General features: G+C 40.6%; 1 protein-coding gene across 4 annotated transcripts in view; it reads left to right on the forward strand.

Annotated features, from left to right (window-relative positions):
* WDR7 (WD repeat domain 7) overlaps window positions 1-19,928 on the forward strand; it is a 344,145-nt gene that overhangs the window by 29,664 nt on the left and 294,553 nt on the right. For all 4 annotated transcript variants that reach the window (XM_063453929.1, XM_063453930.1, XM_063453931.1 and 1 more), the window contains exon 7: window positions 19,559-19,678. In XM_063453929.1, the coding sequence (XP_063309999.1) occupies window positions 19,559-19,678 (120 nt within the window). The remainder of the gene's footprint in view (window positions 1-19,558; window positions 19,679-19,928) is intronic.

Genomic DNA, 19,928 nt, shown 5'->3' on the forward strand with positions numbered 1-19,928 from the left:
GGAACATCAACCCTGTTGCAAATTTTAGTATCATCAGGAAAAAGACATACCTTACCATCAAGACCTTCTGCAATAACACTAATAAAAATATTAAAGAGAATGGGTCCAAGTTCTCCTTGCAGATGTACTGCTTGCCAGTGGAGTAGCTGGAGACAGATATATATTTTTTGCACAAAAAACACATTAGGCAGCCCGGAACAGAGATCCGGGCTGCCAAGTAACGTTGGCTGGATATGTAACTAGCCCCTGGCACAAAAGTGCAGGTACCTCTGGATCTGGTGTTATTCAAGCTGAAATGCTGCACATACGTATACATACCTTCTCTATGACAAAGAGAGAAATGATCATGGACGATGGAGTAATCTTTTAAGAACAGGTTCTTAAAGGAACACTATAGCATTATGAATACTAACCTTTATTCCTAACCTATAGTGTACCTAGTTTTAGAGCTGTGTCACCCACCCCCCAGTGTTTAATTAAAAGATTACAAACCCTTTTCTTTTCCTTGTTTTATTTTTGGTTGTGTTGGGCCGTTCGCAGCGCACACATTAAAGCGTCTACATAGGCAAGCAAAGCATGAGGACGTCAGACGTTATTTAATGGAGTAAAACTCTATTGGGGACCTGGAAGCACCTCTAGTGGCTGTCTGGAAGACTTCCACTAGAAGTGGAGTAAATCTTCAACTTTGCAGTTTCTCTTCAACAGACAAATAGAATGTGACGTAGAATGTGACGGCAGATAAGAACCATTCGGCCCATCTAGTCTGCCCAGTACACTGCACCCAGACTACTTTAAGTGAAGTTTGGAAACCTTTTTAGTTTAAGCAGTTTTTTTTCCCCACAGTTGGAATTTGTCATCTAGAAGATGAATGTAAGTGGGGATTGAGTCATTCAAGGTCCACTACTGCTCATGCAGTGGGGGAGAGAAACTGTTTCATTTTCAGCATTTAAGAGATGATTGGTGTCCTACATGGGTTTTCTGTACAGTCCATTTGAATGTTCCACCAGCTGATCAGTTATGAGATATGTTTGTGGGAAAATAACACTACTTTTTCTTTAAACGTATGTTGTATTTTTTTTTTATTTTTCTTTTTACTTTGTAAATTATAAAAATTGTTTACTTAAAATTTTAATAATTTAGCGCAGTAGTTCCCAACCCAGACCTCAAGTACCCCCTAATCATCCAGGAGTTAGGGATTACTCGGTTGTCTCTAAGGTGTTTTTAGAAAGAAAAAAAAAGCCAACATTCTCACATTTAAAGGAAAACAACAAGATGTGTGAACACAACCCAGTGAAAAGAAAATATAAATGAAAGCAAACCAGGACTTCCCCTATATCATAGGTGGAGTATCCAGGTAGATCCCCAAAGACTTCCTCTTGTCTTCAATAGGTATATGCAAATAGGATAGGGGACAATAAATTTGTGGAGATAAAACAGCCTTGAGTGATATATTTTTCCTTCAGTGTCCAGAATGTTGTCCCTCCTCACAATTTCATCAATCCATAGATGTATATATATCAAGAGAGGGAAAATATATACAAAAAATGTAGTGCACTTCCAGAGTATGAATAAAAAAGTATTTAATAACTTACATTCAAGTTTAAAACAAACAGCATGTCACCATAAAGCGTCCTACGCGTTTCGTCCTTAGCTTGGACTTCCTCAGGGACTTGGTGTCAATAAAGTGCAGTAAAATACAATAGCAGCAATAAAATATATCCCTCCCACAGTCCTTTTATACATCCCCATTCAGTGTTGAAGTTCTTTCAGCTGATGTTCGATTTTCATTTTCGCGGCATGGGGCCGGATGACGTCATCACGTACGTTGCGTGCGTTCCACTTGCGTTTCACGGGACCGGATGACGTCATCGCGTGCGTTGCGTGCGTTCCACTTTGCGTTTCACAGACCCGGAAGTGGGTCGTGATCGTTGGTCACTCGTTCTATTACACTGACTCAAAGTATATACAAGTGGGTGGACAAAACGGGGAGGGGGAAAGGGAAACAGTTAAGAGAGTTCTCTGGAGGCACTATCTTTACAAGGCAGATGTGAAATAAAAAAACGAAGAAAACATATATTTACATTACAATCTGAGTTTGTAAATCTCTTAGTATTTAACCCATTTTCACAATTGAAGAGTGCAAATCTATATAAAGATATATGTTTTTCCTTGTTTTACATCTATGTACAATTTATATAACTCATACCCAAAAATATATATTTTTTGTATACCTAAGACTATATAAAGGAATCTTTAACTAGACATCTCATACAATTACAGTGTAATATGCATTATACATATGATGTACAGATGATACTGTAGTTGGTGAAACCCATTTTCATTGCACCTTTGTCTCATTCTTCTTATAGAAAAGAGATATATATATATCTCTAAATCAAAAAAGGGGAATATATTAGAAAAAATGTTAAGTTGTATGAATAAAAATAAGAATAAAAATGCAAATAAAAATAAAAATAAAAAGATAAAAATAAAAATAAAAATAAAATAAAATGAAAATAAAGTAAAATTACAAAAATAAAATGAAAATGAAAATGCATAAAAATAAAAATAAAATTAAATGTGAAAATAAAATAAAATAAAATAAAAATAAAGATAAAAATAAAGAAAAATAAATATAAAGATAAAAATAAAATTAAAATAAAAATAAAAATGAAAATAAGAATAATAATAAAAATAAAAATAAAAATAAAAATAAAAATAAGAATAAAAATAAAAATAAAAAAATAAAATAAAAAATATAGAATATATAGAAAATGAAAAAATAAAGATGAAAATTAAGTTAAATTAGAAATGAGAATAAAATGAAAAAATGTATATATATAATAATAATTTTTAATTTTTGAATGAGAGAAAAGTGCAATGATTCCCAAACATTCCACAGAAACAGAATATGAAATAGATGGTGCATTTAGTCTTCAAAAAAACTCCATAAATCTATATCTAAATTTAGACCAAGGGGTTGGAGTGTTTTTAATTTATTGATCCAAAAAGTCTCTCTTTGAGAGAGCTTTTTGGTCAAATCCCCTCCTCTCCAATATGGGTCCACATGTTCTATACCCAAAAAACTGAAACTCCGCCAATCAAATTTATTGCAAGTATTGCAATGTAGTGGTACTATATGTTTCGTTGAATTTTTCCTGATATTATTTTGATGTTCTAATATCCTCTCTTTTAGTTTTCTGCATGTTCTCCCCACGTACTGTTTCCCGCAAGGGCATTGTAGCATGTATACCACATTTTTCGTATTACAATTTATATTCGATTTTATTTTAAATCTCTCTTTTGTAGTAAAGCTTATAAATTCTTTTTTTTGGGTAAATTTTTGGTTTTTGCATGCTTTGCAAGAATTGCAGGGGTTAAAACCACTGATATTTAGAGTCGTACTTTTGCGTGGAATTTTTAGAGCATAACTTGGTGCCAATAGATTTTTTAAGTTTTTTGTTCTCCTGAAAATGACTGGTGTTTTTTTTTTGGGAGCACTTTCCCCAAAATGGGATCCTGACGTAAGATATCCCAATGTTTGTTGAGAATCTTTTTTATTTTCCAATGTTGTGTGTTATATTGGGTCGAAAAAGAAAAATTATAGTTGTCTTTAGAATGTTTTTTGGGATTAGATACTATTAAGTCTCTTCTGTTCTTTTCTCCTATTTCCTTAATTTCTTTGTCTAGCAAAGTTGTTTCATATTTTTTTGCCACAAATTTATTTTTTAAATGTTTGGCTTGTTCCCTAAAGTCTGAATTCTTTGTACAATTCCTTCTCACTCGTATTAGCTGGCTTCTTGGTATTGTTATGGTACTTTTTAGCAGTAAACCAAAATGTTTAAATGTCTATCTGTTCCTGTCCAAATTAATAAAGTAAATTGCGTATATACGCTGAAGTAATTAAGTCTGACACACAAGGTTCAGGTTAAAATAACTTCGAGAAAATTTATTGGCAAGTGATTAAAAAGCGGACGCGCAGGTCCTTTTAAGAGACATTTTACGTCATCATTGATTATTAGAATATCAGCAAATAAACATCATTAATTGGATTAATTGTTAAGTGTCGTGATCAGTGTCCTCCTATCAATATTATTAATTGGTTCAAACAACTAAGTGGTTAGTCCCGTGCCCACCCACCAAGAGGTGGGATTGTTCTGGACACGGGTGGGGGACAAGGGGTCTTGAGCGTCATTTTACACGGTCGGTGATCTCAGGCCTCGTGGCCAGGTGCAAGGTCTCTTATGAATAGAACATTTCATTACTACTGTGTTCTCATGGCCTTCAAACTATACTATGTTGCAAATCTAAGGAAAAGTCAGCAATTCCTGTGTTAATCATGTCTTTATAGAAAATACAGTCTTTGTTCTATTGTATTAGATGTGCTGGGAAATTCTGTCATGTAAGGTAGTTTTAAAATGAACAAGTTAGGTTATGAGGACAAAATGGAGGATTGAAGAAGTCAGGTTAGGAGGACAAAATGGGGGATTGTCACAGTATAAAGTTAAAATGGAGTTAGTGCAATAATTGAATACAAGTGCAATAAGGTTTTTTAAATAATCCCACATCAGTCCCCCCTATGAAATGTTAGATTCTAAGAGATAAAACTTTATTAAGTTAGTACCAGGAAGACGTGTTAACCCAAAGGCACAGGAACCCCGTGGCCGCTAGCTAGGTGTTAATGCAAAGTGCAAGGCTGTCCCTAGTTCTGACCCTGATAGGCTAACTCATCCGTCAGTATGGCTCTCGAACACTTCACACCCATGGGTATCCCATGGCAGCTAATCCACCACTTCTCCAACACGGGGTCTTTACCATTCACTGACAGATGCTGTCCCTAAGTTAGTCCCTTCCTAGAATTCCTGCACTTTATCAACAAAAGGGATTGTTTGCAGCGGCAGACAGGGTGAGTTGATGTCTTGGAGCTCTTGGTCATCAACTTCGAGATGGGTGAAAGTGGGTGCCGCTTGGTCAACAGTCTTCAGGAGGGATTTTCTCAGACATGGGAGGATACAACAAAAGAGAAGAGCAAAGATAAAAAGAAAAATTAGTATAGCCATACCAATCTGCATTAAAGCCTTTTGCCATCCTGTCATCCAACCAAACCATCTTTCCCAGGGATCTTGTATCCCAGAATTCCTTTTTAACTCTATAGACAGGTCATTTAATTTTTCTATGGCCAATGTAACTTTACCATTAGGGCCTGTGTTTTCTGGGATATAGGTACAACAGGTCAAGGTGTCAGGTAAAATTTTACAAACCCCTCCTTTTTCGGCTAAGATCATATCTAGGGCCATTCTATTCTGGAAAGCCATTTGGGATGTGGCCTGCAACTGTTCGGCCAACCCCTGGAGGGCGTCTCTGGTATAATTAACAAACCGCTGTTGATTATAATAAATGTAATTGATCCAATTTAAATTCTTGTTTGTGGTAACTATGGCAAAAAGTGATTCAAATCCTGCAGCAACTTCATCTCTTGCTTTAAATTCATTGGGTACCCCCCTAGGCACCCCAATAGCATCAATATAAACATGAGGATCAAAACTTCCCTTCACTGGGGCGTCACGCTTAACCTTAGTGTGCCTGGACTCATGGGTGACGAGGTGTGTGTCAGAGATAATATGTATAGGCATAATAGCTTTAGCCAAAGTACACTCCCCCCACCACTCCTTGTCCATTCTGGATCTCAGCTGTAAATCCCCACACAACCAGTAGATGTCCCCTAATGACCTGGTGTGAAACTGCAACAAGTCCATAGAGACACTCCTGTAGGTAGCACAATACCCCTTAGAGAAGTTACCCAAGAATCTACCAATTCCATCATAATTAGCATAACAAGTGTAATTACCTTTATACACGGTAATACCGTCTGGGGGTTTGACATCCTTGGTTAGGAGAGGATACTCCTTTGTCCATGCACTACATATGGACCTGTTAAAATCATAGTGATAGGCAAAAAGGCTTAAAACACATTCCTCTATATCTACTGGCAGGATTAGAGGTACGGTACCCAGGTGAGGCCGGGCACCACCACACACATAGCATGCAGTCTTATTATGCTTATTAGCATTATATTTCATCCATTCTAACCATAAATTTACATCATTAAAACCTGTTTCAGCGGCCATGGTATCTTCAAAGGTGGGGTTAGCAATGGCCATCATGTCTTGAAAGGTCTGGATATGAGGTTTTAATGGGTTAGGGACCATATGGGTGGCCCCTTGCCACTCGGAAGAGTTGCACATATCTTTTAGGAAGAAATGCCCTAATTTGCGGTAGGAACCCTTTTTCCAATACATTCCCATCACATACTGGTCGGCATCCGTTGGGCTTGGATGCTCAATATTAAGGATTAATTTCATTGGTGTACCTCCCCCAGGCTTTCTCAAAGTCATTCTCTGGAGAAGGGATCTACCTTGTTCATCTACTTTAGATAAGGCACTTTTTGGTTTGTAACCCCAGGCAGGCCCGGCATTCCATCCCGCCGCCCCCCAATGATTACAATTGTGCCCCCATTGTTTGTCAACTACACAAACATATGGGTCTTTTGAATGAGGGATATCTCTGTAAATACTCTGGATTTGTGATGTGGGGAACGGGCATTCTACAATGTCACAATAGTCAAAGGTGTAAGTAGCCACATGGGTGCATGATGAATTGTACCAGAAGGTATACCCACTAATATCTTTGGTGATGGCTACTTGTTGGGCCTTTATAAGGCTGATTAAGGAGAAGGTGTACCAGAGGTACATGCTTGTGCGGTATTTGCTTCCTCAGGGGCTGGAGATTTCTTGCAGTGGGAAGCGTGGATCCAATTTGGCCTGCCGGCCAGTTTGACGGAGGTTGCGGTAATCAGGAGAACTTGGAATGGACCGTCAAATCTTGGTTCCAGGGTATTTTTCCGCACAAACTTCTTGACCAGAACCCAATCTCCGGGAAGCAGGTTATGGGTACCTGTATCCAAATCGGGATCTGGAATTGAAGAGAAAACTTGGGCATGTATTTTGTTCAAGGCACTTGCAAGTTCAGTTACATAATCTACTAAAACATCTGATTGGAGCTGTAACTGCTGCGGATAATAACAACCTAGTCTGGGTGCTGTCCCAAATAGAATTTCATATGGGGACAGTGAATGCTTCCCTCTAGGTGTGTGCCTAACACTAAACAAAGCTATTGACAGGCTTTCTGGCCAGGGCATCTTTGTTTCTTGTGACATTTTTAACATTCTGGCTTTTAGAGTGCCATTCATGCGCTCTACTTTACCACTACTTTGTGGGTGGTAAGGGGTGTGGAAGGCTAGGGTCACCCCTAGAGCAGTCCAAATTTCTTTGGTCACTGTTGCTGTGAAGGCTGGGCCTTGATCACTTTCAATGACTTCTGGGAGCCCAAACCTACATACTATCTCTGTAAGTAGGCGTCTTGCGGTTGTTTTTGCAGTGATATTGGCCACTGGGTAGGCCTCTGGCCATCCTGAGAACATGTCCACTATGACTAGTGCATATTCATGGGGCCCACTCTTGGGCATTTGGATGTGGTCAATTTGAATTCGCTGGAAGGGGTACATGGGCTTTGCCAGGTGTTTTGCAGGCACCTTGATTGGTCTTCCTGGATTGCATTTTGCACAAATAACACAGGCCTTACAGAAGCTGCTGATCAATGTTGTGATTCCGGGTGCTTCATAATACTTCTGTATGAGGGCGGCCATCAATTCCTTTGACAGGTGTGCAGGCCCATGTGCCCATTGGACAACTGCTGGATATAAATTTTTTGGAAGACAGAATTTGAAGTTGTTGTAATATACTCCGTCCTTTTGGACAGCTCCTTTATTTTTCCATTTTTGGGTTTCTTCAGGAGTGACTGCAGCTTGCTGTTCTCGTAAAATTCGCAAATCAGTAGGAAGAGTTTGCAGAGCAAAAATAGGGACTTCTTCTTCTTCTTCTTCTTGTCCGGACACTTCTTCATCCACTTCCTGCAGATCCCTGGCTGCTAGCTTAGCAGCCTGATCAGCCAAATGGTTGCCCTTTGCTTCATCTGTATCCAGTTTCCCATGGGCCTTTACCTTCAAAACGGCCACTTCTTCAGGGAGTAGGAGGGCATCCATTAGCTCCTTAATTGCAGTACTATGTTTGACTGGTGTACCGGCGGTGGTAAGAAATCCTCTTGTCTTCCAAATTAGGCCGAAGTCATGTGCCACACCCAGAGCATATCTTGAATCTGTATAGATGTTGGCACGTTTTCCTTCGGAAATTTTGCATGCTGAAGTCAGAGCCTGTAATTCAGCTTCTTGCGCAGACATTGCTGGCGGTAAGGATGATGATTTGATAACTTCGTCTGTTGTGGTTACGGCATATCCTGTATGATATCTTCCTTCTTCATCAGCATATCTTGAGCCGTCCACAAACAGGGTAAAATCTGGATCTTGTAATGGATTCTCATGCACAGTTGGTAGGTGTACTGTCTCCATTTTCATCTGTTCAAAACAGTCATGAGGTGTTTCGGGGTCATAATCATTCACTATGACCAGATCTTGAAATTCCTTTTCTAGGAAGTGGCGTGGCCATGCTTCCAGAAGGTCAGTTGTTGGGTATTTGACAATACCATTTTCCTGTAGCTGTTCTTCATCCATGGTGGCCCATAGCTTTGCCATGGGCCCAAGGTCAATCCATGACCTTGTCTTCAATTTGGTAACAGGAATATGTGGGATAGCAGTATCCCAATGGCGGTAGAGGTAGTTAAGTTGTTGAGGTAGTTGGATTAAGACCATGCTATTGCCTTCAGAGTCACAATAGAAATCTTGAGCAGTGAGCTTCACATCAGTCCAGTGGTAAAGCTCATCTTCATAGCAAGGTTCGGGAGTAATGTCTGGTTTGTACCACATGGTACAGAAGGCGTAATCTGGGCCTTCACAGAGAGGCTTCTCATCTTCATAAAATGTCAAATGTGGATGCATGACTTTCTTGATACATCCACAAAGCAGGTAAATGTAGGTTTCATCTGTGATAAATCCATAATAGATACCCCCCTCAGGGAGTGGAAGAAGAGTGGATGGATTAAGAACTTGACATCTTTGGATGGAAATATTGTCAGGTAGAAGAAGATGGCACTGGAGGCGTAGGTGTCTGGCTGGAGACACGTGCTTAAGCTGGACTTGGTTGATGATGGCAGAGATGTCATGAGGGGCCAAAACAACCAGAGGGTGGCCAAGGACCAGGTCTGAGGTTCTTTCTATGAGCTCTCTTGCAGCAAAGACAGCCCTGAGACAGGAAGGAGTCCCTCTGGCCACAATGTCCAGTTGACATGAGAAATATCCAATAGGCCTTTGGCGGCCTCTTAAGTCATTAGTTTGGGTGAGAACTCCTGTTGCGTGGCCTTGTCTTTCAGAGACAAATAACTTGAAAGGTTTTGAGTAGTCAGGTAGGCCCAAGGCAGGAGCAGAAGCAATGGCACGTTTGAGAGCATTGAAATTGTCCAGAGCTTCATTAGGCAAACAGAAAGGGTCAGACTTAAGTGCGTCATAGAGAGGCTGCATGAGCAGGGAGGCTTCTGGGATCCATGCTCTGCAGTAGGAAATGAGGCCTAGGAAGGCATGGAGGGATTTCGAAGTCCTTGGAGTTGGAATATCCAGTACAGCTCTCACCCGGTCCCGGGTAAGATGTCTGGCACCTTGAGATAGGCAATGTCCAAGGAAAATTACTGAAGGTTGGCAGAACTGTAGCTTGATGAGCGAAGCTTTGCATCCTTGTTCTGCCAAATAACAAAGCAGACTAATTGAGCACTTTTCAGTAGTGGGTATATCATCTCCACAGAGCAGTAAATCATCCACATACTGGAGCAGGACAACCTCTGGGTGCTCAGCTTGCCATGGGTCAAGGATGGTGGCCATGGCCTTTGCAAATTGACTTGGTGAATTTTGTGCCCCTTGGGGCATGACAGTCCAGGTATACTGTTGCATCTCATGAGTGAAAGCAAACAGGTATTGGCAGGATGGGTCCAGTGGGACACTGAAGAAAGCATTTGCTAGGTCAATGACTGTGAAAAATTTTGCAGATGGTGGGACTCCAGAGAGCAGAGTATGGGGGTTTGGTACAAGAGGGGTGTCCAGGACGGTAGCTTCATTAACAGCACGGAGATCCTGAACCATCCTGTACTTCTCTGGCTCACCTTTGGGAGTTTTCTTTTTCACAGGGAATAATGGGGTGTTGCATTCAGATTTACATTTCACCAGGGCACCCTTCTCCAAGAGTGCCTTGATGTGGGTAGAAATGGCAGCGGCCTGTGCTGGTTTTAATGGATATTGTGGTTTTCTTGGTAATTTAGCTCCTGGAATGAGCTTTACCACCACAGGGGGAACATTTAGGTGACCTATGTCCTCTGGGCCTGAGGACCATAACTTGGCGGGCACCTGTATCTTTAATGCCTCTGGGAAATTGGACCTTAATTCTGCTGCTTTCTCACGGGGCTTTTCTAAATGCAGCATTAGAGGCAAGGAGCACAAGGCTGAGGTGTCTGATTCAGATAGAGGTGTGGACATTTCTACCTGCCCATCCGGGGTAAAGGTGATGGATGCTTGCAGGCGTGAGAGAACATCAGCACCTAATAGGTTAATTGGGCATGTGGAGGATACCACAAAGCGAGCAAGCAGGCTAGAGCCAACTCGTAGTGGAGTTGTTAAAGGGCTATGTCTTGGCTGGCCATCCACTCCAACACAAGAGACGTCAATATTTGACAGAAAGGATGGGTCTGGCAGGTCTTGTTCTCGCAGAACACTACGGGCTGCACCTGTGTCAACTAGAAATGTGGTAGGGTGGCCTTCAATGGGCAAAGTCACTGTGGCAAGTGGCCCCCCCTTATCCCCTGTAGACACTGCCATGACAGGGGTTGCAGACACAGGCTTGCCAATTTCCTAATCATCTGGTTCCTCAATTATCGGAACCTGTTTGGTGGCTTTGGGAGCTGGGGCAGGTTTAGAGGGCTTTCTGGGCTCCCTTGGCTCCTTTTTAGGTTCTGGGCAGTCACTTCTAAAGTGCCCCTTGGCTCCACAATTAAAACAATGTCCCCCCTCCTCCGGTCTAGTACCTTTTGGGACTGGGGTGGAGCGGGATACCATGAGAGGCGCTGAAGTGGATCTTCTTGGGGTCTGAGCGGATTCCAAACCTCTAGCAACTAAAAGTAGGGTGTCCAGGGGAACAACCTTATATTCAGGGCGTGCAGCAATGATTCCCTTGCGTATAGAGTCCTTAACACCTTGGACAAACGCACCTGACAGCATTTGTGAATGAATTTTGTCAGTAAGATCAAACCCCAAATCTGTAAACATTTGATACAGTCTTGCATGAAACCTTTCCACTGATTCTCCTTTATCTTGAATAACATCAGTAAGGCCAGCAGCCTGATCTGCAAGTTTGTCCTTAGCCCATTCTTTCAATTGGGTGCAAAAAGTTACTCCAGAGGGGTAATCAACATCACTGTTGAGCTGATCTGTACTGAGGTGTCGGGCCATACTTGGCCAATATGCATCCCCTGCTTTAATAGCACAAATGCTCAATAAATCACGCCATGCGGCTGAATAAGTCTTTTGAATTTGAACTATCCCTCGGTAGAAGGGCATAGGCTGCTTTTCTGGGTCCGGGAGTGATTTCATCAGAGCACTAGCTTGAGTGGGGTTAAAAGCTACATATTTAGGAGGGGCCTGTTCTCCCCGACCCTTGTGGCCGAAGGGATCATCGATAGAACGATGAGTTGGGGCTCCCGCAGCAAGTTCCGATGAGACATGGGACACCCTGTCCATCTCGTCATCATCGAATTCTATGATATTGACTCTTCTACGCGGTGCAGGTCCCGCGTGAGGTGAAAGGATTGGTGGTTGGGAATGAGCCCCAGATGCGGGGGTGGCTAGCGAGTCGTAACCTGGGGACAGGTAGTCGCCGGGAATTACTGGCATCAGGGCTGAACTGGGGGCCGCCATATTGGAGGCGGGGAAAGGAGTTGCTTCAGGATTGAGGGAAGAAGCGGTGGCCATATTTGATATGGGCACTTCCGGGGCAGATTGGGCCGGACTGGGCATGACCGGAACCTGGGGAGTGGCTTGGGGAAAGGGAGGGTAACCGGGATAGGGCAGGGCCATGGGATATGGGAAGGGGTAGGGCCAGGCAGGGGAGGGCAAAAGAGTAGGGTGGGCAGGTACGGTTAAGGAGGTAGGATATTGGACTGGGGCGGAGCTGGTTATCGGAGGAGACAGGACAGGATTAGTAGGGATGGATGCAGAAAGAGGAGTCGTAGCATGGGAGGGAGGGGTAGTTAGCTGGACGGGTGCTGATGGAAGGGGATTAACCATAGAGAGGGATTGCAGGGAGGAGGCGGCAGATGAGATGTTAGGATTGGGCATGGAAGGGAGCGTGGGGATGGCTGAGGATGATGGGACCGTTAGGGAAAGGGAAGGGGTAAAGAAAGATCCATCAGAATTCAGGACCGGGCAGACAGGGGAGGTGATGGGATGGGATTCGGGAGGATCGGGAGTGGGGAACATAGTCAGCTGGCTATCACCTATGGCTGACTGAACCTTGGGGCTTGGGAAAACCCCAGCAACACAATTTTTATGATACACAAACAATTTCACACCTTTGTGATTTACTTCTTCCTCAACCCAACCTTCTAACTGAATAGCCTTCGCTACTCTGTACCATGCTTCAGCAGTCTTTAATAAACCATTATCTGTAAGCTTGCCTTTCATTTCTGCTAGTAACTTGCGCCAACTTTCTGGTTGCAATCTCCCACATGTCGGTACAGCAATTTTACATACTTTTGCAATCTTTTCAACACCTTTAACCATCTCTTCACCCTCTCTGTTCTCTACTAAATCACATGCTAACCAGCCCTTGCTGGGCTTATCTAAATCCTGTCCCATAGTCCCTTTACCCCTATACCAGCGTCCTAGATATAGAGAGAGAGAAGGAAAATTGAACAGGAACGTCTACAATGCTCGACTGCCACCCGAGAATCGTGGAACTTTCTCAGGTGCGTCTTCCCAAAACGTAGACTAGTCACTGAATCCGCCTACCCGGGGTGGTAGACACGGATTGGAGCGAGGTGAGAAGTGTGTGACCAATCACTTCTCTTTTAAGAGGAATGGGAGTGGATAGTATAATAATATAGAGAGTGTAGAAAAGATGAAAGGCAAGGAAAAATCCTTAGAGACGGACACAGGAGTACATGAGACTCCTCATTAAACAAACAAGACAACAATACAGTTGAAATACAGTGTATGCATCACAGTTCAAATGAAATCAACAGTAATTCCTTTCCTTACTCATGTGCTTACTCCAAAGTCACCTCCCTCAACCCCGTAGTGCCCCTATAAAACCCACTTATAAGTCTCACTACCACAAATAAACAGAAGAACTGGAATTCCACCAGCCCCAGCGCTCAGGGCGGTGGTTACCAAAAGAAAACTGGAATCCCCCCAGCCGAAGCTGAGGTTTACCAAAACTGGAATCCCCCCCGCCTCGGTACTCGGGACAGTGGTTACCAAACTTGGAATTCCACTAGCCCCAGTACTCGAAACTGTGGGTTACCACGTGCACACTGAGGCTAGCTAAGCTCTCAGAGTGTCACCAGAAGGATCACAGGAAATTATGAGTCTACACAAAATCCACAGTTCCAACAATCCCCTTTTTCCCTACAGCCACAGCCACGAGGCTCCTAAAAGAGGTAAACAGGCAAAGAAGACCCCCAGGAACGCATCCACAGGTCAACCCCCCTTTTTCCCTACAACCACAGCACCGTGGTTCCTAAAAGGAGTAAAACAGGCAACAGAAGACCCAGGCAAATCCCCTCAGGTCCACCCCCCTTTATCCCAAAAGGGGCAAAATACAAACAGATAGACAGATATACTGAAGACCCAGGCAAATCCCCTTAGGTCCACCCCCCTTTATCCCAAAAAGGGGAAAACAAGCAAGACAGAACCCCAGGCAAATCCCCTGCAGGTCCACCCCCCCTTTATCTCAAAATGGGGAAACAGGCAAACAATTCAAACACAATTCAAACACACCCAGGCAACAGATAGACTAAAATGCAGGTAAACAAATGAGTAACGAGACACCGGGCAAGATATTACCTGTCTTTGATGTCCTCCCGGGAAGCAGTCACAGACACGTGGACGGGTCAATCAAAGGGGCCGGAACATACCGGTGGCTCTGCAGAAGTCTCTACCGTGTACCTGGAGGTGATCAATCTCCTTTCCTTCCCCCTGGATTCCTCCGTCCAACAGCGTCTTCCTTAGGACGGCTCACCGGCCAGACATAGCCCGGTGCCCCACGTTGGGCGCCAAGTTGTTATGGTACTTTTTAGCAGTAAACCAAAATGTTTAAATGTCTATCTGTTCCTGTCCAAATTAATAAAGTAAATTGCGTATATACGCTGAAGTAATTAAGTCTGACACACAAGGTTCAGGTTAAAATAACTTCGAGAAAATTTATTGGCAAGTGATTAAAAAGCGGACGCGCAGGTCCTTTTAAGAGACATTTTACGTCATCATTGATTATTAGAATATCAGCAAATAAACATCATTAATTGGATTAATTGTTAAGTGTCGTGATCAGTGTCCTCCTATCAATATTATTAATTGGTTCAAACAACTAAGTGGTTAGTCCCGTGCCCACCCACCAAGAGGTGGGATTGTTCTGGACACGGGTGGGGGACAAGGGGTCTTGAGCGTCATTTTACACGGTCGGTGATCTCAGGCCTCGTGGCCAGGTGCAAGGTCTCTTATGAATAGAACATTTCATTACTACTGTGTTCTCATGGCCTTCAAACTATACTATGTTGCAAATCTAAGGAAAAGTCAGCAATTCCTGTGTTAATCATGTCTTTATAGAAAATACAGTCTTTGTTCTATTGTATTAGATGTGCTGGGAAATTCTGTCATGTAAGGTAGTTTTAAAATGAACAAGTTAGGTTATGAGGACAAAATGGAGGATTGAAGAAGTCAGGTTAGGAGGACAAAATGGGGGATTGTCACAGTATAAAGTTAAAATGGAGTTAGTGCAATAATTGAATACAAGTGCAATAAGGTTTTTTAAATAATCCCACATCAGTATGGTCTCCAGCCATTTATCTTTGTGACAACTTTTTCTGTGAATAAAGCTATTACCCTCCGTTTTTAAAAAAAACCATTTTGATTGAATCTGATTATCTTCTATAAAGAGATTTAGATCCAAAAAGTTGATGCTAGTGATATTGGTTTCATGTGTAAATTTTAAACCATAGTCATTTTGATGGATGTAGTGTATAAATGATGACAAATCTTCGTGTGAGCCTCGCCAGATTAGTATTATGTCATCAATAAAACGTTTCCATAGGACCAGGTTCGCTACCCAGCTATGCCCACTCCATATGTGGTTGGATTCCCAATCCCTCATATATATGTTTGCATAGCTGGGGGCGAACCTGGTCCCCATGGCTGTGCCGGTGGTTTGAAGGTAAAATGAATCATCGAAGAAAAAATAATTATGTTTAAGAATATAGTGGATACTATTTAAAATGAAATTTCGAAAGTTTGGTGGTATATTTTCATCTTTTTCCATAATACGTTCCACTGCAACTATACCTTTGTTGTGTTTTATTATTGTGTATAGTGACGTGACATCTATGGTCACCCAGACATAATCGGGTTCCCAAATTACATTCTCCAAAATTCTTAAAACATGGGCAGTGTCTTTTAAGTAAGAAGGTGCTTCTTGTGCGTATTTCTGAAGGTGGTGATCTACAAATTCTGATAGATGGGCAGATACGGAGTTAATGCCACTGATAATTGGCCTACCTGGGGGGGTTGTGGGGTTCTTGTGTAGTTTGGGGAGAAAATAAAAAATGGGTATTATTGGAAAATTATTGAAGAGATATTCCTTATTGTTTTTAGAAATTATATCATTTTTATATGCTTGTTCCAATAAAGATCCCAAGATGGTGTTAAATCTTTTTGTTGGATCTCCTGTGAGTTTAATATAAGTTTCTATATCTCCCAAAATTCTATGTGCCTCATTCATATAGTAATCTCTGGTCATGATGACTATAGCCCCCCCTTTGTCAGCTTCCTTTATTACTATGGTGTCCATTTTTTGTAATTTAGTTATGCTTGCTGATTCTTCTTTACTCATGTTGTATTTATTCACTCCTAAGTTTTTTTCTTTTTCCAATTTTTCTAGGTCATGGCATACCATATTATTGAATGTTTCTAGAAAGGGGCCTCTGTCCCCTACTGGATAGAAATGTGATTTCTTTTTGAATTGTTTCTGTTCTGTGGTGATTTCTTTTGTACTTTCTTCTATCTCTCTTTTTAGAAAAAATCTTTTTAGTGTCATTTTACGAATGTATTTTTGGACATCAATATATGTATTAAAGAAATTCATTTTTTGGTTAGGGGCAAATTTTAAGCCTTTGCTTAAAGCTTTTAAATCAGTATCACTCAGCTCTATATCAGTTAAATTATAAATTCCGTATTGCTTCTCTATTGTCTTTGTCTTAGAGAGTCCTCTCTTCGTGGATTCTCCTCTACTCTTTTTCTTTTCGGGGAAATTGAGTGGATGTCTGATGTAATTCCCTGGTGATTGTAACGTGGTTTGAAGAATTGAGTTATTCTCCCATCCCTGTGATGGGATCCTCCCTCTAAAAAAAGGTTTTCACTCTCATCTGTATGTTCCAGATTAGTTCTTGTTGCCTGGGCATAAGATCTCTTTGGGGGGGAGTCGCGTCGATTTGGGGAAATTGATTCCCTCCTTCCCCTTTGTTTAGAGGAATTTTGGGTCTGTGAGACATTGTTTGTAGTAAATGTTTTGCGTCTCGTGACAGGTGGGCTTCGTGTGTAATTATTAGAATACCTTCTAATTTTAAAGGGTGAATTTTGTGTCTGGTTAATTAAAGGATTTCTTATTCGAGTGGGTGAAATGTTTCTTTTATATGTATCTTGTCTTCTAAAGGAGGTATTTTTCTGTGATCCCTCAAAATTTCTGGTGTCTCTATCAAAATTTCGTTTGTGTTTATTCTTAATTTTGTTACTAGTGGAAAAAGTGTTGAAAGTTTTATCTCTTCTATCTCTCTTCATTTTATTATTTTTAGTTTCTGATATTCTTTCTTCCAGATTGTTGATTACATTACAGATTTCTTGTTCCTTTTCTTTATATTTATTGGGCTCTATATTCTTACTTCCCTCAGATTCTAAGGTTTTGATATCTGTCTCTATTTGTTCTCTACCTTGCTTTTCAAATTCAATTATTAATTTCATAAGGTTTTGTGAGCATGTGTCTAAGATTAAGTCCCATTTTTTTTAGGAATTCCTCATTATCTATACCACATGCAGGGATTTTTTCCACTCTCAATCCCCTAGGGATTAATCCCTCTTTAAGGTAGCTTTCCAGATAGGATACTTCCCACCATTTTTTTGTTTCTTTTACCATTAAGCGTTCTAATTTGGTAAAGTAATAATTATCAGAATCTCTTAAAGGGATATTGTCTATATTTTGGTGAAACATTTTTTCAAATCTAACATTTCTACCCCTTTGTATATTTGAAAATGAATAAGTTGCCATTACGGTTGTGTCACAATAGTGAGGATGATAATATACAAACAAAAACAACAAGATGTGTGAACACAACCCAGTGAAAAGAAAATATAAATGAAAGCAAACCAGGACTTCCCCTATATCATAGGTGGAGTATCCAGGTAGATCCCCGAAGACTTCCTCTTGTCTTCAATAGGTATATGCAAATAGGATAGGGGACAATAAATTTGTGGAGATAAAACAGCCTTGAGTGATATATTTTTCCTTCAGTGTCCAGAATGTTGTCCCTCCTCACAATTTCATCAATCCATAGATGTATATATATCAAGAGAGGGAAAATATATACAAAAAATGTAGTGCACTTCCAGAGTATGAATAAAAAAGTATTTAATAACTTACATTCAAGTTTAAAACAAACAGCATGTCACCATAAAGCGTCCTACGCGTTTCGTCCTTAGCTTGGACTTCCTCAGGGACTTGGTGTCAATAAAGTGCAGTAAAATACAATAGCAGCAATAAAATATATCCCTTTTTATATCCCTCATTTCTATAAGAAGAATGAGACAAAGGTGCAATGAAAATGGGTTTCACCAACTACAGTATCATCTGTACATCATATGTATAATGCATATTACACTGTAATTGTATGAGATGTCTAGTTAAAGATTCCTTTATATAGTCTTAGGTATACAAAAAATATATATTTTTGGGTATGAGTTATATAAATTGTACATAGATGTAAAACAAGGAAAAACATATATCTTTATATAGATTTGCACTCTTCAATTGTGAAAATGGGTTACATACTAAGAGATTTACAAACTCAGATTGTAATGTAAATATATGTTTTCTTCGTTTTTTTATTTCACATCTGCCTTGTAAAGATAGTGCCTCCAGAGAACTCTCTTAACTGTTTCCCTTTCCCCCTCCCCGTTTTGTCCACCCACTTGTATATACTTTGAGTCAGTGTAATAGAACGAGTGACCAACGATCACGACCCACTTCCGGGTCTGTGAAACGCAAAGTGGAACGCACGCAACGCACGCGATGACGTCATCCGGTCCCGTGAAACGCAAGTGGAACGCACGCAACGTACGTGATGACGTCATCCGGCCCCATGCCGCGAAAATGAAAATCGAACATCAGCTGAAAGAACTTCAACACTGAATGGGGATGTATAAAAGGACTGTGGGAGGGATATATTTTATTGCTGCTATTGTATTTTACTGCACTTTATTGACACCAAGTCCCTGAGGAAGTCCAAGCTAAGGACGAAACGCGTAGGACGCTTTATGGTGACATGCTGTTTGTTTTAAACTTGAATGTAAGTTATTAAATACTTTTTTATTCATACTCTGGAAGTGCACTACATTTTTTGTATATATTTTCCCTCTCTTGATATATATACATCTATGGATTGATGAAATTGTGAGGAGGGACAACATTCTGGACACTGAAGGAAAAATATATCACTCAAGGCTGTTTTATCTCCACAAATTTATTGTCCCCTATCACATTTAAAGGAGCCTTTTAAAGAGATAAAGGCTCCAAACGTGCATATTTCTGTGCACTTGAGGTGGCAGCAAAACCTTCTTTAATGCTGGTGTAATAAAACACATCCAGAAGTTGATATAAAATGGGATAGAAAAAAGGAGAGCCTAATGGTGCAATATTGTTTGGTTTAAAAACACTTAAAACAAATATCCCCAATCATTTCCTGCTCACCTTAGTTTTGTTTTATATTTGAGATTTTTTTTGTGTGATATAAGGAGTATCCAAAAGAGTGTTACAGATGCTGTTATTTATTTATATATATATTTAATAATCTCTTATAATCGTATTTGATTATATTTACTACATGTGTGCAAATGATCGCTTAGGTAGATAATGCTGCAGTAACATTTGGTCTATAGTCTTCTACAGATTCAGTGATTTTTTTAAATGTATTTTTCTTTTTATACATTTCTTTCTTTCTTTCTTTCTTTTTTTTATTCTACTTTTTGTAGGACACGGAACCGGTTTTTGAAGAGGAGTCAAAGCCTATTTATTGCCAGAACTGCCAAAGCATTTCTTTTTGCACCTTCACCCAGAGGTCTTTGTTAGTGGTGTGTGCAAAATACTGGAGGGTAAGCATATTGTGATCACTGAGCAATGTATTATTTATCCTGTTAGTGAGATTAGATTGCTGTTAGACTATAATAATACAAAGAAAGTGAGATGAGGCCTCTTGAGTAAGCAAATATGTCAATTAAGGATACAGGTTCAGCCAGTGATCTGCCACGGAATAAAACAACCCGTGACCATAAAGAATTTATACCACAATGAAAAACAATAAAACAAGAAGAAAAATAAATATTTGTCACAGTAATTTTTATT

The sequence above is a fragment of the Pelobates fuscus genome, chromosome 5 (genome assembly GCF_036172605.1).
Source record: "Pelobates fuscus isolate aPelFus1 chromosome 5, aPelFus1.pri, whole genome shotgun sequence".
Classification (NCBI taxonomy): domain Eukaryota; kingdom Metazoa; phylum Chordata; class Amphibia; order Anura; family Pelobatidae; genus Pelobates; species Pelobates fuscus.